We start from the raw sequence: 24,482 nt of genomic DNA, 5'->3' as shown, positions 1-24,482 counted from the left end.
ATGACATTTTCTGGCTGAACCACATTACCGTTCTCTTTAGAATAGTTAGAATTGTCAGCCTGCATCGTATGCCAATTAGAGGCTCTAACATATTCACTAGAACTAGGATGCAACCGAAGGTTAGCCTCTGTATGATGGTCAACATTTGAAGAACTTCCATTAGAAGTAATTGCTTTCATAGGAAAGGGAACCTCTTGAGATGGTCCAACACGACCTGAAACAAAATCAAGTGCTATATGATCGGGTAGCAAAAGAATATTGGAACGTGCAGATTTTTTTATTTATAAAAATGTTAATTTTTACCCCTTGAAGTTGCACCAACTGCAGAATCCCTTGATGAAATGATCTCGTGATTGGCAGAATCAGCAGTTTCCCTCAGAAGTGATTCATATTCTCTATATTCATCTAGATCCCAAGATGAATCACTATCAGATGAAGTAAGATCAATCGTTTCTCTTGCGGCCATAACAGTTGAATGATGATCCCCTTCTCCAGCCAACTTATAAGAAGCACCAAATGGTGAGCCAACCTGCAATCAAATATCATGATCAGTATCCAGTAATATGGCAGCAGAACCAAAAGATAAAAAAAGTTTCATCTATCTCACCATCAGACACAGAATCTTTACTCACCAGATCAGTACAATGTCGAGAAACTAAGCTGCAAAGCAATCCACTCAGAAAAGAACAACATCTCCTAGTAGACTCAACAAAATTACGAAAAGGATCCACATCGTCAGGCATCTGCATTAACAGTATACCCACTATCTCATGAGAAAAATAAAATAAAAATAAAAAACAAAAGCAAACAAAAGCCAGAAAACCCAATTAAATCAAAAATAAAGAGAACAAACCAAATAGACATGGTTCATAATTTTGTACTGGAGATAAATTATATTCCTTCCTAGAAAGGAAAATGAAACATTTCAACTCACAACAATATTGGCATGCAAGGTAATATCTTAATTTTACTGGAAACAGGTTCAATCTGAAATACAGCACAGAAATAAGATTAAGCAGAGCATTCAAATGAATTGAGAAGCTGAAAAACACATATCATGATGTTAAATAGAACTACACAACACTGTACACAACTGAACAACTTTAGACCTGCTTTGCTTAGCAAGATGAATCAGAAGGTTAATATATGAATCAACAACATAACAACTTCAAATAATGAGGTTAAAGTATTTTGCAGACTGGTATCCAAGAGGGTGTACGTCCAACCTCACATGCCCCAATCATCATAAAATTCTGAGGCAATCTGTTCTGTAAAGCTTACTGGATACTTGATGGGTCCAACCAAGAACAAGAGAGAGAAACCGTAAGGTTCTAGAGAGAGAATATCTCTAGCAATCAATGCTCATATATCGAAGTTAATTACAAGATGGTTATGACTTCTCTAGATAGAGGCTATCCTACATCATATATCAAAGAGAGAATATCCCACATCATACTCTCTCACTCGAAAGAACTTGTCCTCAAGTGAAGACAAACAAAATACAACCAATGCACAAGAAATGAAACACAAAACTAGAAAAGTATGATACAAACAAATTCCAAAAAGAAAGCTAATCTACAATGACAGAAGTGGTGTCGATGCAAGAAGAATCCGGCAAATAAGGCACCAGATCTTGCACATTGAAGGTGTTGAAGATTCCCAAATGAGGCGACAATTTGACTTGATAAACATTGTCATTGAATTTGTGCAACATTTCACAAGGATCCACATTCCTATCACTCAACCTGGTGTAAGAACCGTGAGGGTACCTTTCTTTGCTCAACACAACCCGAACAAGATCCCCCACCTCAAACAACACTTTCTGTTTATGCACATCACCGGCTGATTTGTATTTGGCATTGGACTTTTCAATTTAAGACCTAACTTGAGCATGAACATTCTTCATGAATGTAGCCATTTCCTCCGCTTTGATGCTTCCCTTCCTTGAGATAGGAAAAGGAACAAAGTCCATAACACTTGAAGGTTTCATCCCATAAACCACTTCAACAGGAGAAGTATTTATGGTGCAATTGATTGACGAGCTGTAAGCAAACTTGGCTAAGGGAAGAATACCAACCTAACTCTTAGGATGATCTCCCACAAGACACCTCAACAAGTTGCCAAGACCACTCCTTGGGAGTATTGTCCCATTTGGGAAGCACAACAACTTTGTTGCTTTTCCACGGCTAAAGCTTGATTATAGGCTTCGGAAACATTACACAATATATTCAAGGCAAGAACATCTTGGATTAAAGGCTTCAAGCCACTCACAATAACGAGCCACCCGTTGCTCTTCCCTCTCATTTAAATCAACCCGAGCAATGAGTTGATAGAAAGATTCCGTGTACTAGCCCACACCTCCAACTTGCTTGAGAACATGAAGGGCTTGGTAGACACTTTGAAGGTAGTTGTACCCACCAAGTGAAAGCTCTTCCCTTTAGTCGAATAGCAACAAGCTTGACCTTTTTTTCATTGGAAAGCTCTCCATAATCAAAGATCTACTCGATAGTATTGAGCCAATCAATGAACTCGTTGGGATTAAGGCTTCCATGAAAAGTCAGGAAACTTTATCTCGATATTGCTCTCCCATTCGTGCTCAAACCTACCCACATTCGCTTGACGCCTTTGCGTAACCAAAAAGAGATTATCAAAGGAGCGATGAGTACCACCCTCGATATCAATGGAACCTATAAAGCGCGGATACCTCCCTGAGGGCTGCGTATCAATTTCCGACATGTGTCTAACACTCTCACGAAAGTGTCCCATATTGTTTTGAATTTTTTGTAGTCGGACACATTTGGGACACGTTTCAAACATTGCGGGGTACAAAACATAATTTCTAAAACTTGTAACTGGGGCTCAAACTGTAAAAACCAAAGATCGAAGAGAAGAGGAGATGAGAGAAAGGGCTAAGGCCGCTCGCCGTTCGCTGCAACAAATCAAAAGTATGTCTTCTTTTTCAATTCTGTTGTTTTCTTCTCTTCTCCTCCTTCGATTTTCTTCTCTTTCTTGTTCGATCACTCTCTCTCTGCCTCTTTGTTTCTCTCTCTCTCTCTCTCTCTCTCTCTCTCTCTCTCTCCGACTCTTTTTTTTGGTTCTTCACTTTCTCTATCATTCTTTCTCTCTTTTTTTTCTGTCTCTATGTTTTCGTTCTTTGACTCTTTGTTTTCTCTCTGTCGCTCTCTCTAAATGTAACATCTTTCTATCTCTTTGATTATTTATATTTTCTTTTTTCTTTTTTTGCTAAATGCAACGCCCTTTTTTTTTTCTCTTTGGTTTTTTTTTTGTTCTTTTTTATTTTTGGCTTGGCTCTCTCTCCGATTATTTTTTTTCTTCTGTTTTTTTGTCAAATTAGTTTTATGTGATAAAACAAATTATTTTTATTTGAAGAAAAAATCACATTGTTGAAATTGTTAATTTTAATGATGTATTTATTAATTTTATTATAGGAACCAATTTTTTATTTTGAAATATAGAATGCAATTTTTATGTTATTTGTGCATGATATATGATGTTTTAACTATGAAATGTGTGTTTTTTTTATCGCAAGATTAGAGAATTTGAAGTGGAGATTGCACTTAAGAAAATTAAATCAAATAAGGCTTTAGGACCCGATGATATCCCTATTGAAGCTTGAAAGTGTTTGGATAAAAAGGAGGTTGCTTGGTTGACTAGGTTGTTTAGCAAAATTTTGTTGACTAGGAACATGACAGATGAGTGGAGAAAGAGTATTTTAGTGCTAATCTATAAGAATAAAAGAGATGTCCAGAATTGCAACGACTATAGAGGAATCAAGCTAATGTGTCATATAATGAAAATGTGGGAGAGGGTAATGGAACGCGATTGTGAGATATAACAGAGGTGTCAGAAAATCAATTTGGGTTTATGCTTGATAGGTCAACAATGGAAGCGATCTATCTTTTGAAGAGAGTAATAGAAAAATATAGAGAAAAGAAAAGAAACATTCATATGGTGTTTATCAACCTTGAGAAAGCTTATGATAGAGTGCCTCGGGATAAAATATGGTGGGTGTTAGAGAAGAAAGAAGTGACAAAAGGTTACATTGATGTGATTCGGAACATGCATGAAGGGGTGGTGACCACTATTAGATCACCTGCTGGAGAGACTAATGAATTTCCTATCACTGTAGGGTTACACCAAGGATCTACCCTAAGTCCTTATCTTTTTGTTTTAGTTATAGATGAGTTGACGAGAAATATTCAAGATGACGTGCCATGGTATATGCTTTTTGCAGATAATATTGTGTTAGTGGATGAGACTAAAGAAGTAGTTAACACAAAGTTAGAGATTTGGAGAAAAACACTTGAATCTAAAGAATTCCGGATAAGCAAAACTAAGACAGAGTACATGAAGTGTAAATTTAGTAACAGAAATAATGAAAGCAAAGGAGAAATGAAGATTAAGAACCAAGAATTGCCTAAGAGTGAACATTTTCGTTATTTAGGGTCGATTATCACAACGGCGAGGGAGATTGATACGGATATGGTCCATAGGATTAAGGCAGGATGGCTTAAGTGGAAAAGTGTATATGGGATACTGTGTGATAAATGCATACCCACTAGACTAAAATGTAAGTTCTATAGAATAGCTATTAGACCAGCGATATTGTATGGGACGAAGTATTGAGCAACCAAGAAACAATATGTAGATAAGATGAGTATTACTGAGATGAGGATGCTAAGGTAGATGTGTGGCAAGACTAGACAAAACAGAATTAGAAATGAGTATATTCGGAAATGAATAGGAGTAGCACCGATAGAAGATAAGTTGAGAGAGAATCGATTGAGATGGTTTGGTCATATTCAACGGAGACCAACAGAGGCAGTAGTGAAGAGATGCGATGCAGTGACGGTAAATGGAAATGTTAGGGGACCGGGTAGGCCTAGATTAATGTTGGCTAGCGTTGTAAATAGAGATATGGATTTACTTAATTTGACTAACGAAATGGCTTTTGATAGAGCCGCGTGGAAAAGAAGAATTCATATAGCCGACCCCATTTGATGGGACTTAAGGCTTCGTTTGGTTTGGTATAATTTTATAAGTGTAATTTTGTATTTTTTATTACCTTTAATATTTTTTTGGGCAAATTACATGAAAAAAACCCCAGAGTTTCACCTGTTTTGCAAATTAAACCTCAGAGTTTAAGTTTTAACAACTTAAACCCCAGACTTTAAATCCATGTACAATGTAAACCCTCTGTCCATTTCTGTTTGGTCTCCTTAATAGAGCAATTTTTGGGCAGGAAAATGGTGTTGTTTTGATTTAGCCCCAAAAAAAAAGAAATAGAAAGGGATAATATTGTCTTTCCACACAACAACTAAGGGATAATTTAGTCAATTCACCTAGTTGTCTTCCCCATTTTTCACCACCACCGGCGCCATTACTATGCAGGCTGCTGCAACCATTACCATTTCCTTTCCAAATAGAAACCCAAGCTTCTTGCATTTGATTCAACAACTAAACCAAAAATACACACAACCAGAAACTAGCAATAAAATAAAACATTAAAAAATAGACACCCAAAAACAAGAGCTGCAATTAAAAAGGTTTTAGTGAGTCAAGTAATTGCAGAAGAAGAACCATCGATGGAGAAGGAAAAGATTGTAGTAAAACATATATATAAATATATGGTTTTAAACATACTTGTTGGTAAACAAGTATATACTTGAAATCTTGTTGAATTTTTGCTTCAAATCTCAAAGACCCACCAAATCAAAGTTTCAAATCAGAAAAACCCAAACAAAATTTGTACAAAAAATCAATTGGGGACTAGGAACAAAACATACAAAACTATCCATTGCCTGAAACCAAAACCCTATTCGATGCTTCTGTTCGAATTTCGAAACCCAATAATCATGAATCATGTAAACAGAAACCTAGAAACACAATTAATGTGTATATTTATGTATATGTGTCTGAATATATATATATATATATCATAATCAAATAGTTGAATACCCAGAAGACAAAATCATTCTTCACTTCAACATACACATGTACATACATGTATAGATATAAATGTGAAGTCATATATGATTACTCAAGAAGAGAATAGAAATGCCTAGCAGAGATGGAAGAGGAGTTGGTGTCGATGTCGGTGTTGGCATCGGCAGTGGTGTGATTGTGGCAGAGACGGAGAAAGCAATAGTGGTGTGGGTGAATGGGGCAAAGAAGACGGGTGGTAGGATTGATTGTGTGAAGTCAATTATAGTGTTAAGAATTGATGGTGGTGATTTGTTGAATGGTTGATGAATGATGGTGATGATTTGGTGTGTTCATGTTCTATATTAATATTTACATCAAGTTAAAAGAGTAAATAAAAGATTGCCTGTTAGAATTTACCTACACCTACCACCACCTACTACCACACCTACTACACCTACCACCAATTTACCCTCACCTACTCCTCACCTACTACCCAAACCCTCTCCTATATAATGAGCTACTCTGCTTTGTAATATAACACAACAATCATATATCAATCAAACATCAATCAATAATACATACAAGTCATTCTCTCTATCAATTTCTTTTTACATGGTATCAGAGCAAGGTTAAGAATTTAGTATTTTTTCGCGTCACCGGCGGGCGGCAAACTCGCCTTAGCCGCTCGCCGGACCTCAATCTAGTCCACTAGAATTTTCTACACATACCTTGAAATTTCTTCCAATCCACCACCTTCAATAAACCCAATTGGCTCTATCAAAAGACACAGATGGCATAAACACACACACAATGGAAAGGGAAAAGTATTGTTACAGGGATGTGCTGCCATTTACAGCAATGGTGACGATGGAGTGCATCAACGTCGGTCTCAACACCTTATTCACAGCAGCCACCGTCCATGGCATGAGCCGTCATGTCTTTGTCGTCTACGCTTATGCTGTCGCTGCTCTTGTCCTCCTCCCTTCCCCTTTCTTCTCTCGCAGATCAACAGAGCTGCCTCCTCTCAACTCCTCCATCGCATGTAAAATCTTCCTTCTCGGGCTGATCGGGTGTACGTCTCAGATATTGGGATATACAGGGATCAATTACAGCTCTCCCACACTTGCTTCAGCCATCAGCAACCTCGTCCCTGCTTTCACTTTTATACTTGCCCTCATTTTCAGGATGGAAAAGCTAGCACTGAGAAGCTCGCGCAGTCAAGCTAAAATCATAGGCACCGTAGTATCACTTTCAGGAGCATTTTTAGTAACTCTCTACAAAGGCACACCTATTGTGTTGAATCCATCACCTGCAGGTATGAGCATGCCTATTGCACATGTGGAAGAAAGTTGGCAAATGGCTGAATTCTACATCAACCAGATTCTTGTAGAGTACAAAAATAAAGACCTGAATCACATGGCTTCTTCCCCCTCCATCTCGTCGGCAGACCTATGCACATGGGCACACACTCAACACACTGCCCCATACACACACATGTCATCCCACTCTCTCTCTCATCTTTTCACACTTTCAAACCCACTTTAATCATATCTCTCATTTCTCTTAATTTATTCCACTCACGTTATTTCACACTTTTCTTCTTTTATTTTATATATATATATATATATATCTATATTTTTTTATTATAATATATTTTTTCTTATCCCTACTTTTATTTTATTTTATTTTATTATCTTTTTCCATTATCTTATTATTATTTTTTATATTCAAAAAAAAAAAAAAAAAAAAAAAAAAAAAAAAACCTCTTTTGGACAAACCCACACAGCACGCCATTTACTTTTCTTCAGTTTTTACTTTTCTTTTCTCTCCCACCAACACATCTTTTCCATCCATTCCCACCACACTTTTCTTTGTTTTTAATATTTCCACCTGCTTCTCTTCTTTTCTTTCTTTTCTTTTCTTTTTATTTATTTATTTATTTATTCATCTGTCCCAGCAAAAAAAAAAAAAAAAAAAAAAAAAAAACCACAAAATACACACTCTTTTATTCATGTGGGGTTCACTCCGCTCCAAATTTTACACAACCACAAAACAACATTACAAAACATTAAAAAAAAAAAACAAAACAAAACAAAACAAAACAAAACAAAACAAAACAAAAAAATAAAATAAAAACAAAAATAAAAAATAAAAATACAACAAAACACATCCACAGGCGTGATTTTTCTTCTCTACTCTGCTGCCGGTCTCTTCTTCTTGCCTCCGTCCTGAGCGGTCCTTGACGGTGCTGCCTCTGTGCTTCCTAATCCACCAAGCACATTCACTCCCCCCTGCTCCTCCACTACAGCAAATGGCGGCCCTCCAAATCGGAACATCACGGTGGCCTTCCGCTTCAGCTCCTTGTTTTCAGCCCTTAGCACGCTTATCTCTGCTCGCGCATCCTTATACATGCGTTGGAGTAGAGCCAGCTGGGAGTTTAACTGCTGAACCTCATTTGCCCTACTCTGCAGCCGGTTCGACAAGTTTGTGACCGCCGTCATGCTTTCCACGCATGCCTTCAAAGTATACTGGTTGGCCTCCACATCTGACTGCACTGCCATTCTTTGCTCCACCGACCGCATCGGAAAGTTCAACGGAGCAAACTCCGGGGCGCTTGGTTGAGTTTCCAGTGCCACCGCACCAATTCTCTCTCTCGTTGACTCGTTGAGGTCGGGAAAGAGGGTGAGCAGCCCGCGGGAAGACGATGAAGCCATTTTCTAGGCACCAGAGTGTTACACAGTATCTCTCTCAGAATTCTCTCTCAGAAAACAGAGTGTTACAGAATCTCTCTCAGAAATCTCTCTCAGAATATCTCTTGCAGGTTTTTTGCCTCAGCCTCAGCCTCTGTCTTATAGCCGAGGCAGCCACGCGCATCGCGCGCCTCTTACCACCAGCCGACAAACGGGCACGCAAGCCAAGGCGCCCACGTGCCTCGCCATCATGTCCGGCACACTTTTTGATGAATTGGGCACGCCTTTTGATGGCACGCCTTTTGACAAAATTGGGCACACCTTTTGAGGGTGCCACTTTTACAAGGGTCCGACAAGACTCTGTAAACTGTCCCGACATTTGATTCCGGTTAGCTTTTTCAACGGTCCGACATGACCCTATAAACTGTCCCGACATTTGATTCCGGTTAGCCTTTTTCAAGGGTCCGACAAGACTCTATAAACTGTCCCGACATTAGTTCCGGTTAGCTCCTTTATGGGTCCGACAAGACTCTGTAAACTGTCCCGACATTGATTCCGGTTAGCTCCTTTATGGGTCCGACAAGACTCTGTAAACTGTCCCGACGTTAATTTCGGTTAGTTCCTTTATGGGTCCGACAAGACTCTGTAAACTGTCCCGACATTGATTCCGGTTAGTTTCTACAAGGGTCCAGCAAGACTCCGTAAACTGTCACAACATTGTCTGCTACAACGGTCCGACATGACCCCATAAACTGTCTTCTACATCGGTCTGACACCGCCATCCAGTGTCCTCTACACCGTTATGACACCCCCATACAGTGTCCTCTACAACGTTATGACACCACCATACAGTGTCCTCTACCACGTTATGACACCACCATACAGTGTCTTCACCAACGGTCTGCCACGACCATACAGTGTCTCCTTTTTATTTTTATTTTTATGTATTTTCTTGTTTTGTTCCTCTCTCCAAACTCAAGTTGGTTAGTTTCTATCCTCCTTGAGTTTGCGGGGGCTGTTAGAATTTACCTACACCTACCACCACCTACTACCACACCTACTACACCTACCACCAATTTACCCTCACCTACTCCTCACCTACTACCCAAACCCTCTCCTATATAATGAGCTACTCTGCTTTGTAATATAACACAACAATCATAAATCAATCAAACATCAATCAATAATACATACAAGTCATTCTCTCTATCAATTTATTTTTACATTGCCACGTGTCTTGCAAAAAAAAAGTTTTGTTAACTTTGGAAACAGAGTTGGACGGATGGTTTACATTGAAACTCATTTTAAAATATAGCGTTTAAATTGTTAAAATTGAAACTCTAGGGTTTAATTTGTAAAGCACGTGAAACTTTGGGGGTTTTTATGTAATTTGCCCTATTTTTTTATAATTTTATGATATATAATAAAAAAAATTAATTATATATATTGAGCATGCTCCCAACATGTCATGTCCTCCATTTTTTAAAATTTTGCGTATCTGAGTGTCTCGTGTCCGTGTCCGTGTTCGTACTTCTTAGATCAGAACCATCACTACCATCGGTAGAAGGGAGGAAACATCAACATGATGGGTCCAATCAAGAACAAGAGAGAGAAATTAGAGAGAAAGAAACCCTAACGTTCTAGAGAGAGAATATCTCTAACAATAAATGTTCATATATCAAAGTTGGTTACAAGATGGTTATGACTTCTCTAAATATAGGCTAACAATTCCCCACCACTAACTAGTCACATGCCAAGCACTTGATATCCTACATCAATATTGATACAAATAATAAAATGCTTGACAGAATTACACATGAGAACATGATATAACATACACTTTTTCAATAAGTAAAACAGCAACATATACATTTTTTCATTTAAGTAACAGTTACATATATATTTGTATTCATACATGCAAGTATAAAAAAATGTATATATAAGATCATTTGTAGTTCCTACAAAGAGAAGGGAAGTGTATTCGTCGTACACCTGGAGTTTTCCCCAGCCATACCATGCCTATATGGAAGCTGTTTTTCTCTCCAAAAAACTCTAATCCCATCTTATTGAACGGTTGAAGCTCAAGAAGTCTACGTTACGCTTATATTTGTTTTATGTGTATTTCTTTCTTGGTAAGTTTTTTTTTATAAGCAAAATGAAATTGTATCAAAGGACATGCTGAGGGAGGACAACCCTTATACCCAATTTTCAATCCTCCTAAGCTACCTCAACCACCCTCCAACCTGAACGTAGCTAAAAAACCAGACTATCGTACTTCCCAATGCTTCCCCACATGGCAAACTCAAGATCATAGAAGTACTCCTATTGCTAGTTGCATCACACTGAGCATCAATAGAACCATCCATTACACTTCATCATCATGCTTATCCATGTGCTTACTAGTCGATTGAACCCCACAAGCCTCTTTCAACTCCATCTCTAGAACCCCTTCTCAATTACAATCAACATTGCCATTCCAGCATTAAATAACAATCCAATCTATCACTACCTTGCCCTCCAAGAACCCCCAACCCCGTCAATTGCCCCATCAAAACCCATCCTAGAAATTTCATCACTCTTTTTGCACAAATCGAAATGTAACACCCTGAATAGCACTGACCGTACATTGAACTAATTGCAATGAATTGACAAGCCACTAGACCACAATTTAAGCCCCCTACCAAACATGGTCTTAACTATATTGGGGCCCAATGGCCCCTTCTACTTGGTGTAAGTAACTAGCCTAAAGAAAAAACTAAAAGTCTAACAGAGTAATTTGGTAGAAAGATTGTGGGTTGCTAGCTCAACATACCAACATCTTATTAATAATCGAACCTAAGTAATGAAAATGTTTACTATTTGTTAGACCATCTCCAATCATTCACCAAATTTTTCATCTAATTTGATTCCAAATTTGAGTAAAAAGCTTGATTTGATATGAACTACTCCAATCATTTCATCAAAATTTTTGAAAAATTACATTCTCATCCCAAATTTCACTTTTCATCAAATTTGATGAAAAAAACATATCATCTCAGATGTTTCATCTTTTTAAATTTTTATCAAATTCAAATTTGATGAAGGATTTGATGAGTTATCAATTTGATGGAAAAAATGACTCTCCCTTGATTTGATGAACATTTGATGAAAGGATTAGAGATGATTTTTGAACACTTTCCATCAAATTTAAATTTGATGAAAGAAAAGGTGAAGATTGGAGATGCTCTTATCTCCTGGTTTTCAATCTTCACTTCTCCATTATTTTAACTTTAATTATTAATAAAGTTACATTTTATATTCTACTAATTTTAAACCCTTTTAATTTCTTGTTTCTCTCCAAATTTATAATTTAGTGTTAATTTTTTCATTGGTTTCAGCTAGTAAAACAATATCATCTGCAAACAAAATACACAATTGGAAATCTTGTTGAATGTGTTTAGTTAATTCAATTCATTCATGACTAAGGCAAATAGGGACACAGTAGACCCTCAATGCAATCCTACAGTAATTAGTAATTCAATAATTATAGTCACAAGACTCAACCCCATCATTTATGTCTTTCTCGGCAAGAAGCACGGACACAGACACAGACATAGACACATGACACAACATGGACACGTCGACACGTAACGTTTCAAAAAATGTAGGACACGTACAAAATATATAATTTTATTTATTTATTTTTATGTCATATGTGAGGATAAATAACTATTATATATCATATATATAAATATTTAAGTTAAAGATAATAATTCTTAAAATCTAAAGGAAGAAAATAGATTTAAATTTATATTGTTTTCGTTTTGTCATTAAATTCCAATTTATTTTTATTCAAACTTGTAATGTGTTTCATGTATGTCCGTGCTTCTTAGTTTCTCGCATTAGGCCCCGTTTGGGGACTTATTTTTTTAGCCAATTAGCCAAAAAGTTACTAAATTAGTCAAAAAGCCAACAACTCATACCAAAAAGTCAAAGATTCTCTTTTCTCTCTACTTTTTGCACATCTTTTCGTAATTAGCCAAAAAGTCATCCCAAACATACAAGTTTTTTTTACCTACCTTTTTAGCCAAATAGCCAACAAGTTACTAAATTAGCATGTTCCCAAACGAGGCCTTAGTATACCTTTTGGTCACATTTCTCCAACACCCACCATACTATATCTCTAGACACCCTGTCATAAGCGTTTTCTAGATCTATAAAACTATATGTAGATCCATCCTCTTCTCTCTATACTATTATATTAATCTTCTTAGTAAATATATCGCTTCCAAAGTTGATCTACTGAGCATTAATCCAAATTAATCCTTTGAAATTGTTGTTATAATCCTTGAGTGATGCTAACCCAAGGGATTAGCCTAGTGGGTGCAGTTTGGGGTATGGGGGTGTGCTCCCTCCAAGTCTTAGGTTCAACTCCCATTAAGGGCTATCAACTCCTTGAGGCTACGCCCGCGGGCTCTACCCGAGATTTGCCTGATCCACATGGAAGGGGCATTTTGAGTAGGTCCCGGGATTAGTCGAGGTGCGTGTAAGCTGGCTTGAACACCCGATCATCAAAAAAAATAATAATAATAATAAAATAATCCTTGAGTGATGCTCAATCACCATCTCCCACAATTTCATTGTATGACTCTTCAACTTGTCTCTATAGTTGTTACAATTATGGATATCTCCTTTATTTTTTATATATAGGTACTAAAATACTTTTTCTCCACTCATCAAGCATTTACCTGATTTCATTTTCTTCAATACAAATTCCACCTCAAACTCCCTTAGTTGATGATAAAACTTATATTCTCCGGTTCCATCAACGCTATTATATTTCTCTCCTCTTAACTTTCTAAATGTTTTCAATTAACAATTTCTCAAAATAACTTTTCCACCTTTCGTTAGTCTCCTCATCCCTCACAGCTTCACTAACACCCTCAAATTTTCACTTTTTATTAAAATCTCTTCTTTGCCTTTCTTATAAGTTAGCAAGTTGTAAATACTATTTTTTTTCCATTTTACTATCTAATCTGGTATACATTGAACGCTTTTAGTTTAGCATCTCTAATTGTCCTTTTTTAACCTCCTTATTAACCAACTTATATCTCTTAAAATTTCACTCATTTTTATCGTTTTGTCACTTTTTAATACATTCTTCTTCTTTTCTTTTCTTTTTTACTACGGCTTGTATCCACTACTCTACCACCAAGTATTTTTATATATAAGGTTTTTTCCATGTGACTCTAAGGATTTCTTTCAATATTATTCTTATGCATTCCACCATTATATTCTACATGTTATTAGTATCACCTTCCAAACCCCACATTGCTTCACTAAACATTTTATCCTTAAATATTTTTACTTACTCATCTTTAAGTTTTTATTATAAATATACAGTACTTTTATTTGAACATCAGGTAGAATAGTTGCACAATGTTGCATCTTTCATCTTTTCTTCTCCTTCTCATTTGATTCCTCCTCGTTGACACTTGCCATCCATTATGGACCCCTTCCCCATACCATCTCAACTTCCACACCTTCCCTGTTTTTCTTTCCCTTCCGTGATATCCACTACAAACTACTTTAGCTCGTGGCTTTTGCCTCCTTTCTTTTCTCTAATCAAATATTACAATTTTACTAACACACTCTTATGAATGACTTGCCTTCTTAGCACCAACTATACAGATATTGACATCAGGATCATTGCAACCAAGAAAAACACCAATTTTTTAACCTTCTACCTTTCGAGTATTAATCTACCTTTGTTGTGCTAGTTGGTTCTTGGTTCTATATATTTCAGTTGGTTTCGAAAGATTGGCCTTTGATTGTAACGTATTGTAACTATTTGTGCACCCACCACATGTCATAAGCACACAACAACGATGGGTACTCTACATGTCATCATAGATGTCCTGTGTCAGCCAACAAAAGAAGCACATTTGGTCATCCTACAAAATTCCTTACAAAAACCTAGACTAAACTACTCTAATTTTGTGATTTGGTCTAGCACCCAAGAACACAAGAAGGTACATTCTTGTTATTATCCCGCAAGAGCTTAAGAGTCTAGGTCATACCTCCTAGCTCTTTACCTAGATCAAGAGGTAGGGTGATGATGAGCATGGAAAGAAGACAAAAGGAAATTCTACAATTTCAAATGGACCACCTTTAAGTAGAGTTCTAGAATAGTTTTGAATCTTTAATTGCGTTTATTTTTAAGTACGTTGTTGGATAAATTTATGTTATTGTATTAGGATTTAGGAGTTCGGGATATTTTGGAAATTTCATAAAATTCCTGGACATTCGATGTAGGATTTGCTCATGGGTCTTTTTATAGTTCAAGTAACGTTAATTGATTTTTATTAGGAGTCCTAGTTGATCGACAAGATTTGTGGTTATCAAATATTTTTAGTTTCTAAATTGGAGTCCTAGTCCTTATAAAAGGAGGAGGGTCTAACAGCCTATAAATATATGTATAATCTCATTGATTCAATAGTTTTGAGTTATGGAAATTTAACATTGTGTTTCCATGAATTTACCTAACACTTGCAAGTGTGAAGCGTTGTTCCTCTTTGTCCTATTCTTTGTGAACATACCTAAGTTCTATGAAGCACGGGTATGGGTACAAGTACAAATACTGGTACGACACAGGCATATTGATATGATAAAATCCAAAAAAATATGGTACGGGTACGGCTTGGTACTTTTGTTAAAAAAAAAATATTTATTTTCAATTTTGAATAATGCAAAAATTGATTAAATTTGTCAAGATCCAACCTACAATTAACATTTAATGCCAAAACTGAAGGTATAAATCAAAATTAAATGTCAATATATTACATAACGTATAAACCATAGCTTAATTTTAAAATTATGCTAAGCGTAGCACGAAAAATAAAAAAGAAATCTAGTAAAATAAATTTTATCTTTGTAATAGAAGAAAATATTGTTTCAATTGAGGCATGGTACGTCTTGGGTATATACTAGTTTCGTCTGGGTACGCCAAAAATTAAAAATAAAAAATTTGAATACTTGTTTTGAATACCCGGTACGTATACAGAAGTACCGTACAAAATATCATATGCTAGTAAGTACCCAGTACAAGTATGACGTGTTTTTCAAAATACCCATACTTCATAACCTAAGTTACTATTCTCAGGCATGGTTCAAAATGTCACCAATATGTAATAGTGTAGCTGTAACAGTGTAGCTGTTACATAAGGATATTTTGAGCATCTAATTCAAATACACATGCTTGTATCGGCGTAAGAAAAAAAATCACAATTATATTCGCCAATACAACATTGATATGATGTTGTATCATCCAATACAGCCGTTATTTGAACTAAAAACAGCCAATACGGCTTTTATTTTAACTGATACGGCCCATGTTGACATATAGCACACATAGACTCAATCTAGGTGGCATTTTACATCATCTATATATATATATATATATGCAGGACACGACACGTGGGGGACACGCACAGAGTGTATAATTTTATATATTTATTATATGTCATATTTATGAATATATCATTCTAAGCTAACAAATAAATGCAATATAACACTAATTTCTATAAATCAACATTAATTTTCTTTTATCATCATATTTCAAGTTTTTTTGTTCAAAATTATAATTAGTTTCACGTGTCTAATTAATGGACACGTGTGTTTAAGCAATGGACACGCGTGTCCTCTAAGTGTCCAAAGAGTGTCCGAGTCTAAATTATTTTTAGAAAAATAAGACACGTTTGGATGAGTGTGAGACACGTGTCGGGAAAGTGTCTGAAGAGTGTCAGTGTCCGACACCGACACGACGCCGACACGCTATCTGTCTAGAAGTGTCTGTGCTTCTTAGTATCCATACTATTATTAAGTGAAAGCCTTAATTGATGTAGTGAAGCCTTTGCTCTCATGCCACGTGGCAGTATTTTTTATTTTTTAAAAAAAAGATACACAAAAGTGGGCAAGACTTGAACCCATTGCCATAGGTTTAAGGTAGGAGGACTCATACCACATAAGCTAAGTACACATTATAATATTAATTTCATTATTATTTTCTATTATTCTTATTAATTTGAATTGGACATGCATCATGCGTACTACCCGCTAGCATTGGTATTAGCAATGCTATAGACCACTAATTTACCATCACTAATACCACCACTAGTGAGGTGGCAATTGAAAAAAAAAAAAAAAAAACAAGGCACAAAACACATGTGGCAGTGGGTGGGACTCACTGCCACATCATTAGAGCCACCACTAATTAGTGGTCTAAAGCATTTTTGTATATTGCTACTATCCACTTGTTTGAAATACTTAGATCTTATTTAGGGCTTGAAACTTCCAGATTTTAGTTTAATTTTTCATCATCCTACTTATAAAATTGTTAATTGTTATTGAATTTTTAGTTAGTGTTTCCCTTCTACATGACAACAGAATGATGGATATCAAATGTTTCTATATTAAAGAATGAATTAGCAACTAAAATTATTGTATTATCTATTTGTCGTAGCAATTCTAGTTATCCTAAATTGTGAAAACCCCTTAAGAGATGAAATTCTCCACATTTTTTGCCTTAAAAACAACATAAAGTTCAATATGAAGTTATAAATCATGTTTTTAGGTGCCACAGTGTTAGGTAAAAATCATTACACATTCAAATAGGGATAAATAAAATCAGAATATGCTTAATTATTAAATGATCCTAATACGTATTGTAGAATCTCACCCAAAAAGGCCATAATTGCTACATTTGAGTTTAAAGAAACCCTTTGGTACCACAAAGCTCAAGGCTTCAATGATTGATCTATGTCTTTCCAGGTTCTTCTCTGCAGGTTTCTATCTTTTTTCTCGGTTGGATTCCTAGCTATTATTCTTCTCCTCTTCTTCTTCATGCCTCTAGTCTATTGGGATCCTCTTTTTTTCGTTGAGTTTTACATCCTCTATTTGTTTTGGATTTTTATTCCTCTTCTTCACACCTTTGGTCTACTGGGTTTCTCTCTTGTTTTTATCTCTTCTGATGGGTTTCAACATCCTCTCTCTCTCTCACTCTCTCTCTATTGGGTTCTTCTTCGGTTCTCTGGTCTGTTGGATTCATCTTTTTTCCCCTTACTTTTCTTTGTCTATTTAGGTTCTTTTTCTTCTTTCTTTCCTCTCTCTATTGGGTTCTTCTTGTCTAGGTTAGGCTCCTTATTCTTTTTTTTATTGACATGCACATTTCCCTGACCACTGATATTTCTTTATTTTTTTATTCCCCTGCTAGCCAGTGTAACAATACAATGCATGTACATGTAGATCCTTTTTTCTAGTTGCTTAGTTAAGTTGTTGGATGTAATGCTTTATAATTTTTGGAATTTTAAAAATATTTGATTCTTATTATCTACAACTTGCACTTGACATCAATAAGAAGCGCACGCCACAGGAGACCTCTGTGCCTCAACGCGTCTTTTGTTTTAAAAACACTAGCAAAAATAAAGGGGTAACCCTATAAATTGATAAAATTAGACCTCTAACCACTCTTGCATAGAGTAGTTTAAATAATCTGACTTGCTGCCATCCTCATCAAGCAATGTGCTTTCACAAATTCAACTTATTTATCTATATTTTGAAACTATAAAGATGAAAAGCATTGGCGAAAACTCAATCCATAATTTAATTTGACTTAACACTGACCCCACAATCAATGACAATGAGCGCCAGCAATACATGCAAGTTTCACAAATAACAAATCACAGCAATTACTTGAGAAGAACAAAGAAAGAAGGGCCATTTAGGGTTCAGTAATCAATTGTAAGTAGAAATAAGGAAAGCATACAATAAGAAGCCATTCTGTGTTGAAAACCAAACACCAACCCAATCGAGAAGACAATGCAGATATAATCTAGGGTTTAATACACACCCACACAACCAAAAAAAAAAAAAAAAAGAACCTAACTTTGAGTGAACCAGCATGAGGCTGTACAGAGAGAGAGAGAGATGCATATAAATAAACATAGAGAGAGAGAGAGAGAGAGAGAGAGTGAGACTATGAGAAGTTGAGTGTGTGTTTGTGTGTGGGAGAGAAATAAAACCCTACCTGTAAGTGGGATGAGAGGTGGAATCGCCATTGTAGTGGGTGTTTGTAGAGAGTCAGTAAATCGGAGACAGAGAAAAGAGAGAAACAAACAATGATCTATTGACGGCGTCACCAGAGTTCAGGTTGGGGCGACGCCAACAGAGACAGACAGAGAGAGAGAGAGCTCCTCGACGGTAGCGTTTCAGCAAAAGAAATATAAAAATTTTATTCCCCTGGGAAAAGACCCAAAAAAACTGCAAATATTTTATCAATTTTTGTTAATGTTTTACCTTAACTTTATGACACATAACAATGTTTGAAATAATTGTACATGTTGCATAAAATTTAACAAAATAGTTAATGAGCCATGTTTTAAACTTTATTAACATGTTTTATTTGACTAAAATTAACAAAATAAATTTGTTTTTGGTTTTTTACATTTTTTAAAAGTTTTAGAGTCACTTTTTTTTTAAGTCTAACTCAACTACACGAATAAAAAAAATTAAAAATTGAGTTACTTTTGAGAATAATTTACTAAAGATAAAAATAAAAATAAATTAAATTATAATATACAAAATTTATATAATTTAAAATAAATAATAAAACTAAAATAAGTTAAACTAACAAAAAAAAATTAAAAAGGCCAACTCTCAACAAAGAGCCAAATGACTTTAAAATATTATACATTCTTTATAAGGGATTTTTTTTTTCCCCCCTTTTTAGGTCCCTAGTTCAATATGTTTTAGTTTAAAGGCAACTGAAAAAACTTTGATAGTTCGAGGACACCAAATATTTTATGAGCCATTATCAACTTCAATTGTTGCCGATAACCCTTTATTGTTGGTAATGATTTTGTGGTAACACCCACAGGTCAGCCACATTTTTTTGGCAAATCTCCGACAATATTTTTTTGACAACAATCCCATGCTTTTTCCTGCCAAAAAAAAAAAAAAAAAACCTTTAAAAAAAAAAAATCACTCATTGTAAGAAATTGCACTTATTGGCAGTGATTTTTCAAAAAAAAAGTTCAGTGAAATTTCACTGTGTTATGATTTTGAAATCTCATTTATTGTGTAAAGAACAAATGGATCTCATAAGATACTCAAGAAATTCCTTTGATTTCTTCCATTCACACTATTTTTGACATGAAAAAATAGAAAGAGAAAGAACGGAGAACAAGGAGAAGTGTAGTAAAGAGCAATAGCTATGCAATGAAAGTGAGAAAATAGGGAAAAATAGAAGAAAAATTTATATATGCACAAATCTGAACTGGTGAATAAGGTAGGTGATAGTGGAGCAAGGATCCCCTCCTTGACTTTCCTCATTGACTCCTTACTTGATGGGCTATTGGGTCAACTTTTGGGTCCAATTTCGATGATCCTAACCGTTCAAATTTTATAATTTTTTATGTATATCATACCTGTAAAAAATCAAGTCGATCGAATATCAAAAATCACGTGAACTAAAAGTTTTATTAAACAATAAAACTATTTATTAAATTTTTTTAATAAACGGTTTTTAGTTCTTTCGATATTCGATCAATTTGATTTTTTACAGGTATGATATACGTGACAAATTCTAAAATATGAACGGTTCGGATCATCGAAATTTGATCCAAAAGTGGACCCAAATGGCCCATCAAGTAGGGAGTCAAGGAGGGGATCATTGCTCATGATGGTGGCTATAAAGCAAACACTAGAGGCGTAAGTAGCGGATAATGATGGAGATTTGGATTGACAATGCATAAACGATGATAGTTAAGGCACAAACAATTGTTTGAAATGGTGAATGGTGAATAGCAATCATGATCTAAATCAGGTAATGACAAATAACAATCATGATATGGATCGGTGATGTGCGAACAGTGATGAAGGCGACGTCAATTGATGGTGGTTGGTACAACATCGATGGATGCGGTTGAGGCAGAGATAAATAAAGTAAAAAATATATCAAAAGGAGAGAGATTTTAGCGAGAGAGAATTGTAAGAAGAAAATGAGAAGGGAAAAATATATATTTGGGACTTTTTAAGGTTTTAAGGTTATTTTTTACCATTTATGTCTAAAAAAAATGTATTCTTCTAAAATTTGAAATGTTAAAAGACCTCAAGTAGCAAATAAATTTTTGGTGTCTTAAAATTATCACACAAACATGTAGAGGGGTGTATTCCTAATTTTTTCCTAAAAGAAAAGTGAAATAAATTATATTTGTATGCTTTTTATATCTGTTGATTAAATATGAGGTGATGTGTAAAATTTGAACAATTATTATTATTATTGTTATGATGATGATGGTATGCCATTAATATATCAAAAAATAAAAAGAAATTTTCAATAAATGAGAGTAACAAAAAAAAAAAAAAAGAGAAAATGTAAAATAATTATAAAACAGTGAGAAAAATTGTGAAGCTACCAAAATATCCTCCATTTCCTCTAATAGCTTCCCCTTCATCTCTTCCCTACAAATCCTAACACACCCACCGCCTACGGACCAATTTCCATCTCCCCTTAGCATTGATAGCCACTTATATTTCGTACAATTATTAACCGCCGAACAAAAATTAATTGGTCACATATTAATTACTAAACAAAAATAAATTATGCATATGTAATTATCGAATTCGTTCGGTAGCTAATATCCAAACAATTAATTTTGTTCAATAGTTTATATTGGAATAAATTTTTTTACATAAATTGATAATTTTTGTAGTGGGCAAATAAAAGCTCCTTTGTATTCCTTTTTAAAAATATAAATAAATAAATAAATAAGTGGATATACTTAGAAAATTTGTGAGTACAATGTATTTCGTAAAAATTAGCCATAAATTCTTTTTGTGAAGCCCTTGAGATCGTGAGACCAAGCTCAATGTATTTCGTAAAAATTAGCCATAAATTATTTTTGCGAAGCCCTTGAGATCGTGAGACCAAACTCAACTTGTTCACAACAACGCAGTTTACTATTTTGTTGGGCTTTAAATAATCATTTAAGGTGCAAAAGACAAATTTATGACGTCATTTTAGTAAGTTTAAACGCATCAATTTTATTTTATTTTTTATGTCAAGTTTCATAACTTTTTATGATCCATTTTACTTGTCTGTCAAATTTAGTCAAGTCCAACCCCAAGGGGTTGGCCTAGTGGATACAACTTAAAATTTAGGGATATATTCTTTTTAGATCTCAGGTTCAACTCTCATTATGAGCAATCCGCTCCTTGGGGCTATACCTGCGAATTATGTCAGAGATTTACTTGAGCCATGTGGAGGGGTGCTTTGTGTGGGTCTCGGAATTAGTCGATGTACGCCTAAATTAACCTGGTCACCCAGTTATAAAAAATAAATATATATATGTATAGTTAAGTCCATTGACAATAATGTTGCACCACTACTAAAAAAGGACATTTTGCAATGTTTTGCGACGGTCTCAAACGTTGCAAAAGGTCCACATGTTGTCGCAAAAGATTTTTTGCAACGAAGTAGCGACAGGAAATAGAAGGTGGCAGAAAGGGGCATGACAAAAAGTATTTATAACGGTTACAAACCGTCGCTTCCTTGTAGTGACAGTAAATCAATGGTTTTTGCGATGGTTTAACCTAACACAAAAAAGCAGAGAAAATATCACTTTTAGCGACAGTTTAGGATGCCGTCTCCAAAAACTTTTTTAGATACGGTAGTGGACATTAGTATTATTAGCGACAAACTTAAACATCACCAAAAAAATAGAATTAAATTTGTCAAATTAAGTTCAGCAACTTTGGAGCAACTAATAAATGGGCACGTGCGGCGCACGTGAATGTTGTCTTTCAACGATTTGAATTTGAATTTGAATTAAAATTTGATAATAGTACATACTCTTCATTAAAGTTAAAGTAATTACATTTCAATAATTTTAAATTTCTTTCTAATTTAAATTTGAATTAAAATTAAATAGTACATATTCTTTGTTGAAGTTAGAAATTTTAAATTTCTTTCATTTGTTTTTTGCCATTTGAAATTGAATTAAAATTAGATAGTAATACATGTTCTTCATTGAAGTTAGAGGTAATTACATTTCAATGATTTAAAAAAAATAAAAATAATAAAAAAAAAAAATTGGGATACAAAATAGCGGTTAGTATGATAGATTATGATGTAGGTAAATATCGTTCCATAGACTCAAATTTAAAACCTTATTTACCTTGACACTTAATGCCCTCTCCATGACTACTTAAGCAATTGCCTGAGGTCTTCTTACGCTTTGTCTTACAATATAAATGAGAAAGTTGGGGATATGAGGGTGTTTGTTTGGGTTTTTTTGAGCCAACTTATAACTTCTGACTTTTGAAAAGTTATTTTGGACTGTTTGGTTAAACTTATTTCAAACAGCTTTTGATTCTAACAACTTTTTTTAAATCAAAAAAACTAATTCTGAGAAACTACTCACCCCTTACTTCTGTTTATCAGCTTTTGTTGTGGACATGTTAATTTACAGTTATACTCTTAGATTTTTTTATTTTTTTAAAAATAGAAAAAGACCCAAATAATATTATTATTATTTTTTGTGAGAAACGTAGATATGTAGTGAATAACAAAAACTAAAATTTAATTGAAAAAACTACCTCACAGCTTATTTAACAAACACTACTCAGCAACTTAAATCTATAATCCAACAGGTACACCAAATAGATTAACAACTTCTAATTAAAGTCATAATCTATAATCTGTTAAGCTATAATCTATAATCTGTTTTAATAGTTACACCAAACGGAGCCATAACCCATAATGGTTGCTACATTCTCCATCATGTTTTCTTTTTATATATATACTTATTGATATTATGGTTTTATTTTCTAAGTGGTTTGTAAAAGTTGTATACATAATTTCTACCATGTAGTTTGAAATTTGTCCTATTCACCTGAAGGGGACATTTTGCGTGGATCCCGAAATTAATCAAAGTACACATAAATTAGTCCGAATATCCAGTCATCGACAAATATTTTGTTAACCTTTTTACTTGCTTAGTTTTCGTACTCTTTTCACATGTCTTAACATTTTTTATTATTTATTTATAAGGCTATGGTGTTTTGATGTGCTTATAATAATATATAGTTAGTAATAATTATTATACAAATAGATAGCAAGTAAACAAATAAATCATATATATATATATATATTATCACAAGAATCATAAATACAAATTAAAAATTGCATAAACATCTTGTACTTGAGAGATAATTAAAAATACAAATTATGAATAAAAATAAAATAAAATAGAATTATTAAATTTAAATTGGCATACACAAATTTTCAAATATCTTAGATGTACTAATAATACATTCTTAACTCATGTTCAAAATAATTTATTATGAAGCGCATAGTTAAAATCAAACCATAACAAGCGTTATCTACTTTCAGAGTTCATAGTTCATAGTAGGGGGTAAGTTGACAATTTATTAAATTATAGTTTTTATTTTATTTTTTTTCTTTTTTGATGGATTTGTTGGATACCGAATTATCAAAAAAATAAAATAAAAGATTATTTTTTCATCTATGATATAATGTTCTTCAATAGAAATCTAACACTGGCTTATAAAATCCAGGGGTACTTATGTGTAGATCCTAATAAATAGACTTATTGTCTAATAGGTTCTATGAAAAAAAATTATCATAAAAAAAGTCACTAATTATATGTTTTAGCAACAATTTATAAAAATTATGACAAAAAAAAGTCACTAATTGTCAATTTTTAGTGACGCATGTAAAAAATTGTCACAAAAAAAAAATAAAATTTAACGACAATTTTACCAAGACTTATTTTTAATAGAACTTTA

The 24,482-nt window shown here is 34.4% G+C and overlaps 2 protein-coding genes across 5 annotated transcripts in view; one reads left to right on the top strand and one right to left on the bottom strand.

Moving 5' to 3' along the window:
- LOC114275085 (helicase-like transcription factor CHR28) overlaps window positions 1-18,948 on the bottom strand; it is a 59,099-nt gene extending 40,151 nt beyond the window's left edge. Inside the window, exons 1-5 of one of the 4 annotated variants that reach the window (XM_028217072.2) lie at window positions 18,700-18,896; window positions 935-987; window positions 633-743; window positions 304-529; window positions 29-214 (exon numbers count right to left, since the gene is read on the bottom strand). In XM_028217072.2, coding sequence (XP_028072873.1) covers window positions 29-214; window positions 304-529; window positions 633-743 — 523 coding nt within the window. In that variant the 5' untranslated portion in view covers window positions 935-987; window positions 18,700-18,896. Of the gene's footprint in view, window positions 1-28; window positions 215-303; window positions 530-632; window positions 744-934; window positions 988-18,699 lie in introns of all 4 variants that reach the window. The other 3 variants (XM_082893510.1, XM_028217071.2, XM_028217073.2) reach the window with 3 other exon arrangements.
- LOC145803284 (WAT1-related protein At3g28050-like) lies at window positions 6,805-11,742 on the top strand. Its single transcript, XM_082896575.1, has 2 exons — window positions 6,805-7,261; window positions 11,720-11,742. The coding sequence occupies exons 1-2, from the start codon at window positions 6,805-6,807 to the stop codon at window positions 11,740-11,742; spliced, it is 480 nt and encodes a 159-aa protein (XP_082752701.1).
- Window positions 18,949-24,482: the final 5,534 nt, after the last annotated feature.

This window comes from Camellia sinensis, chromosome 11 (genome assembly GCF_055761805.1).
Source record: "Camellia sinensis isolate YWXY chromosome 11, ASM5576180v1, whole genome shotgun sequence".
NCBI lineage: Eukaryota > Viridiplantae > Streptophyta > Magnoliopsida > Ericales > Theaceae > Camellia > Camellia sinensis.
The sequence above is the reverse complement of the archived record's forward strand: the minus strand, read 5'-3'. Positions and strand labels throughout refer to the sequence as shown.

Coding starts and splice junctions, on each gene's coding strand:
- LOC145803284 (XM_082896575.1), top strand. CDS start 6,805: ATGGTGACGATGGAGTGCATCAACGTCGGTCTCAACACCTTATTCACA. Junction 7,262..11,719: donor GTTGAATCCATCACCTGCAG/GTATGAGCATGC, acceptor AATTTGATGAAG/GATTTGATGAGTTATCAATT.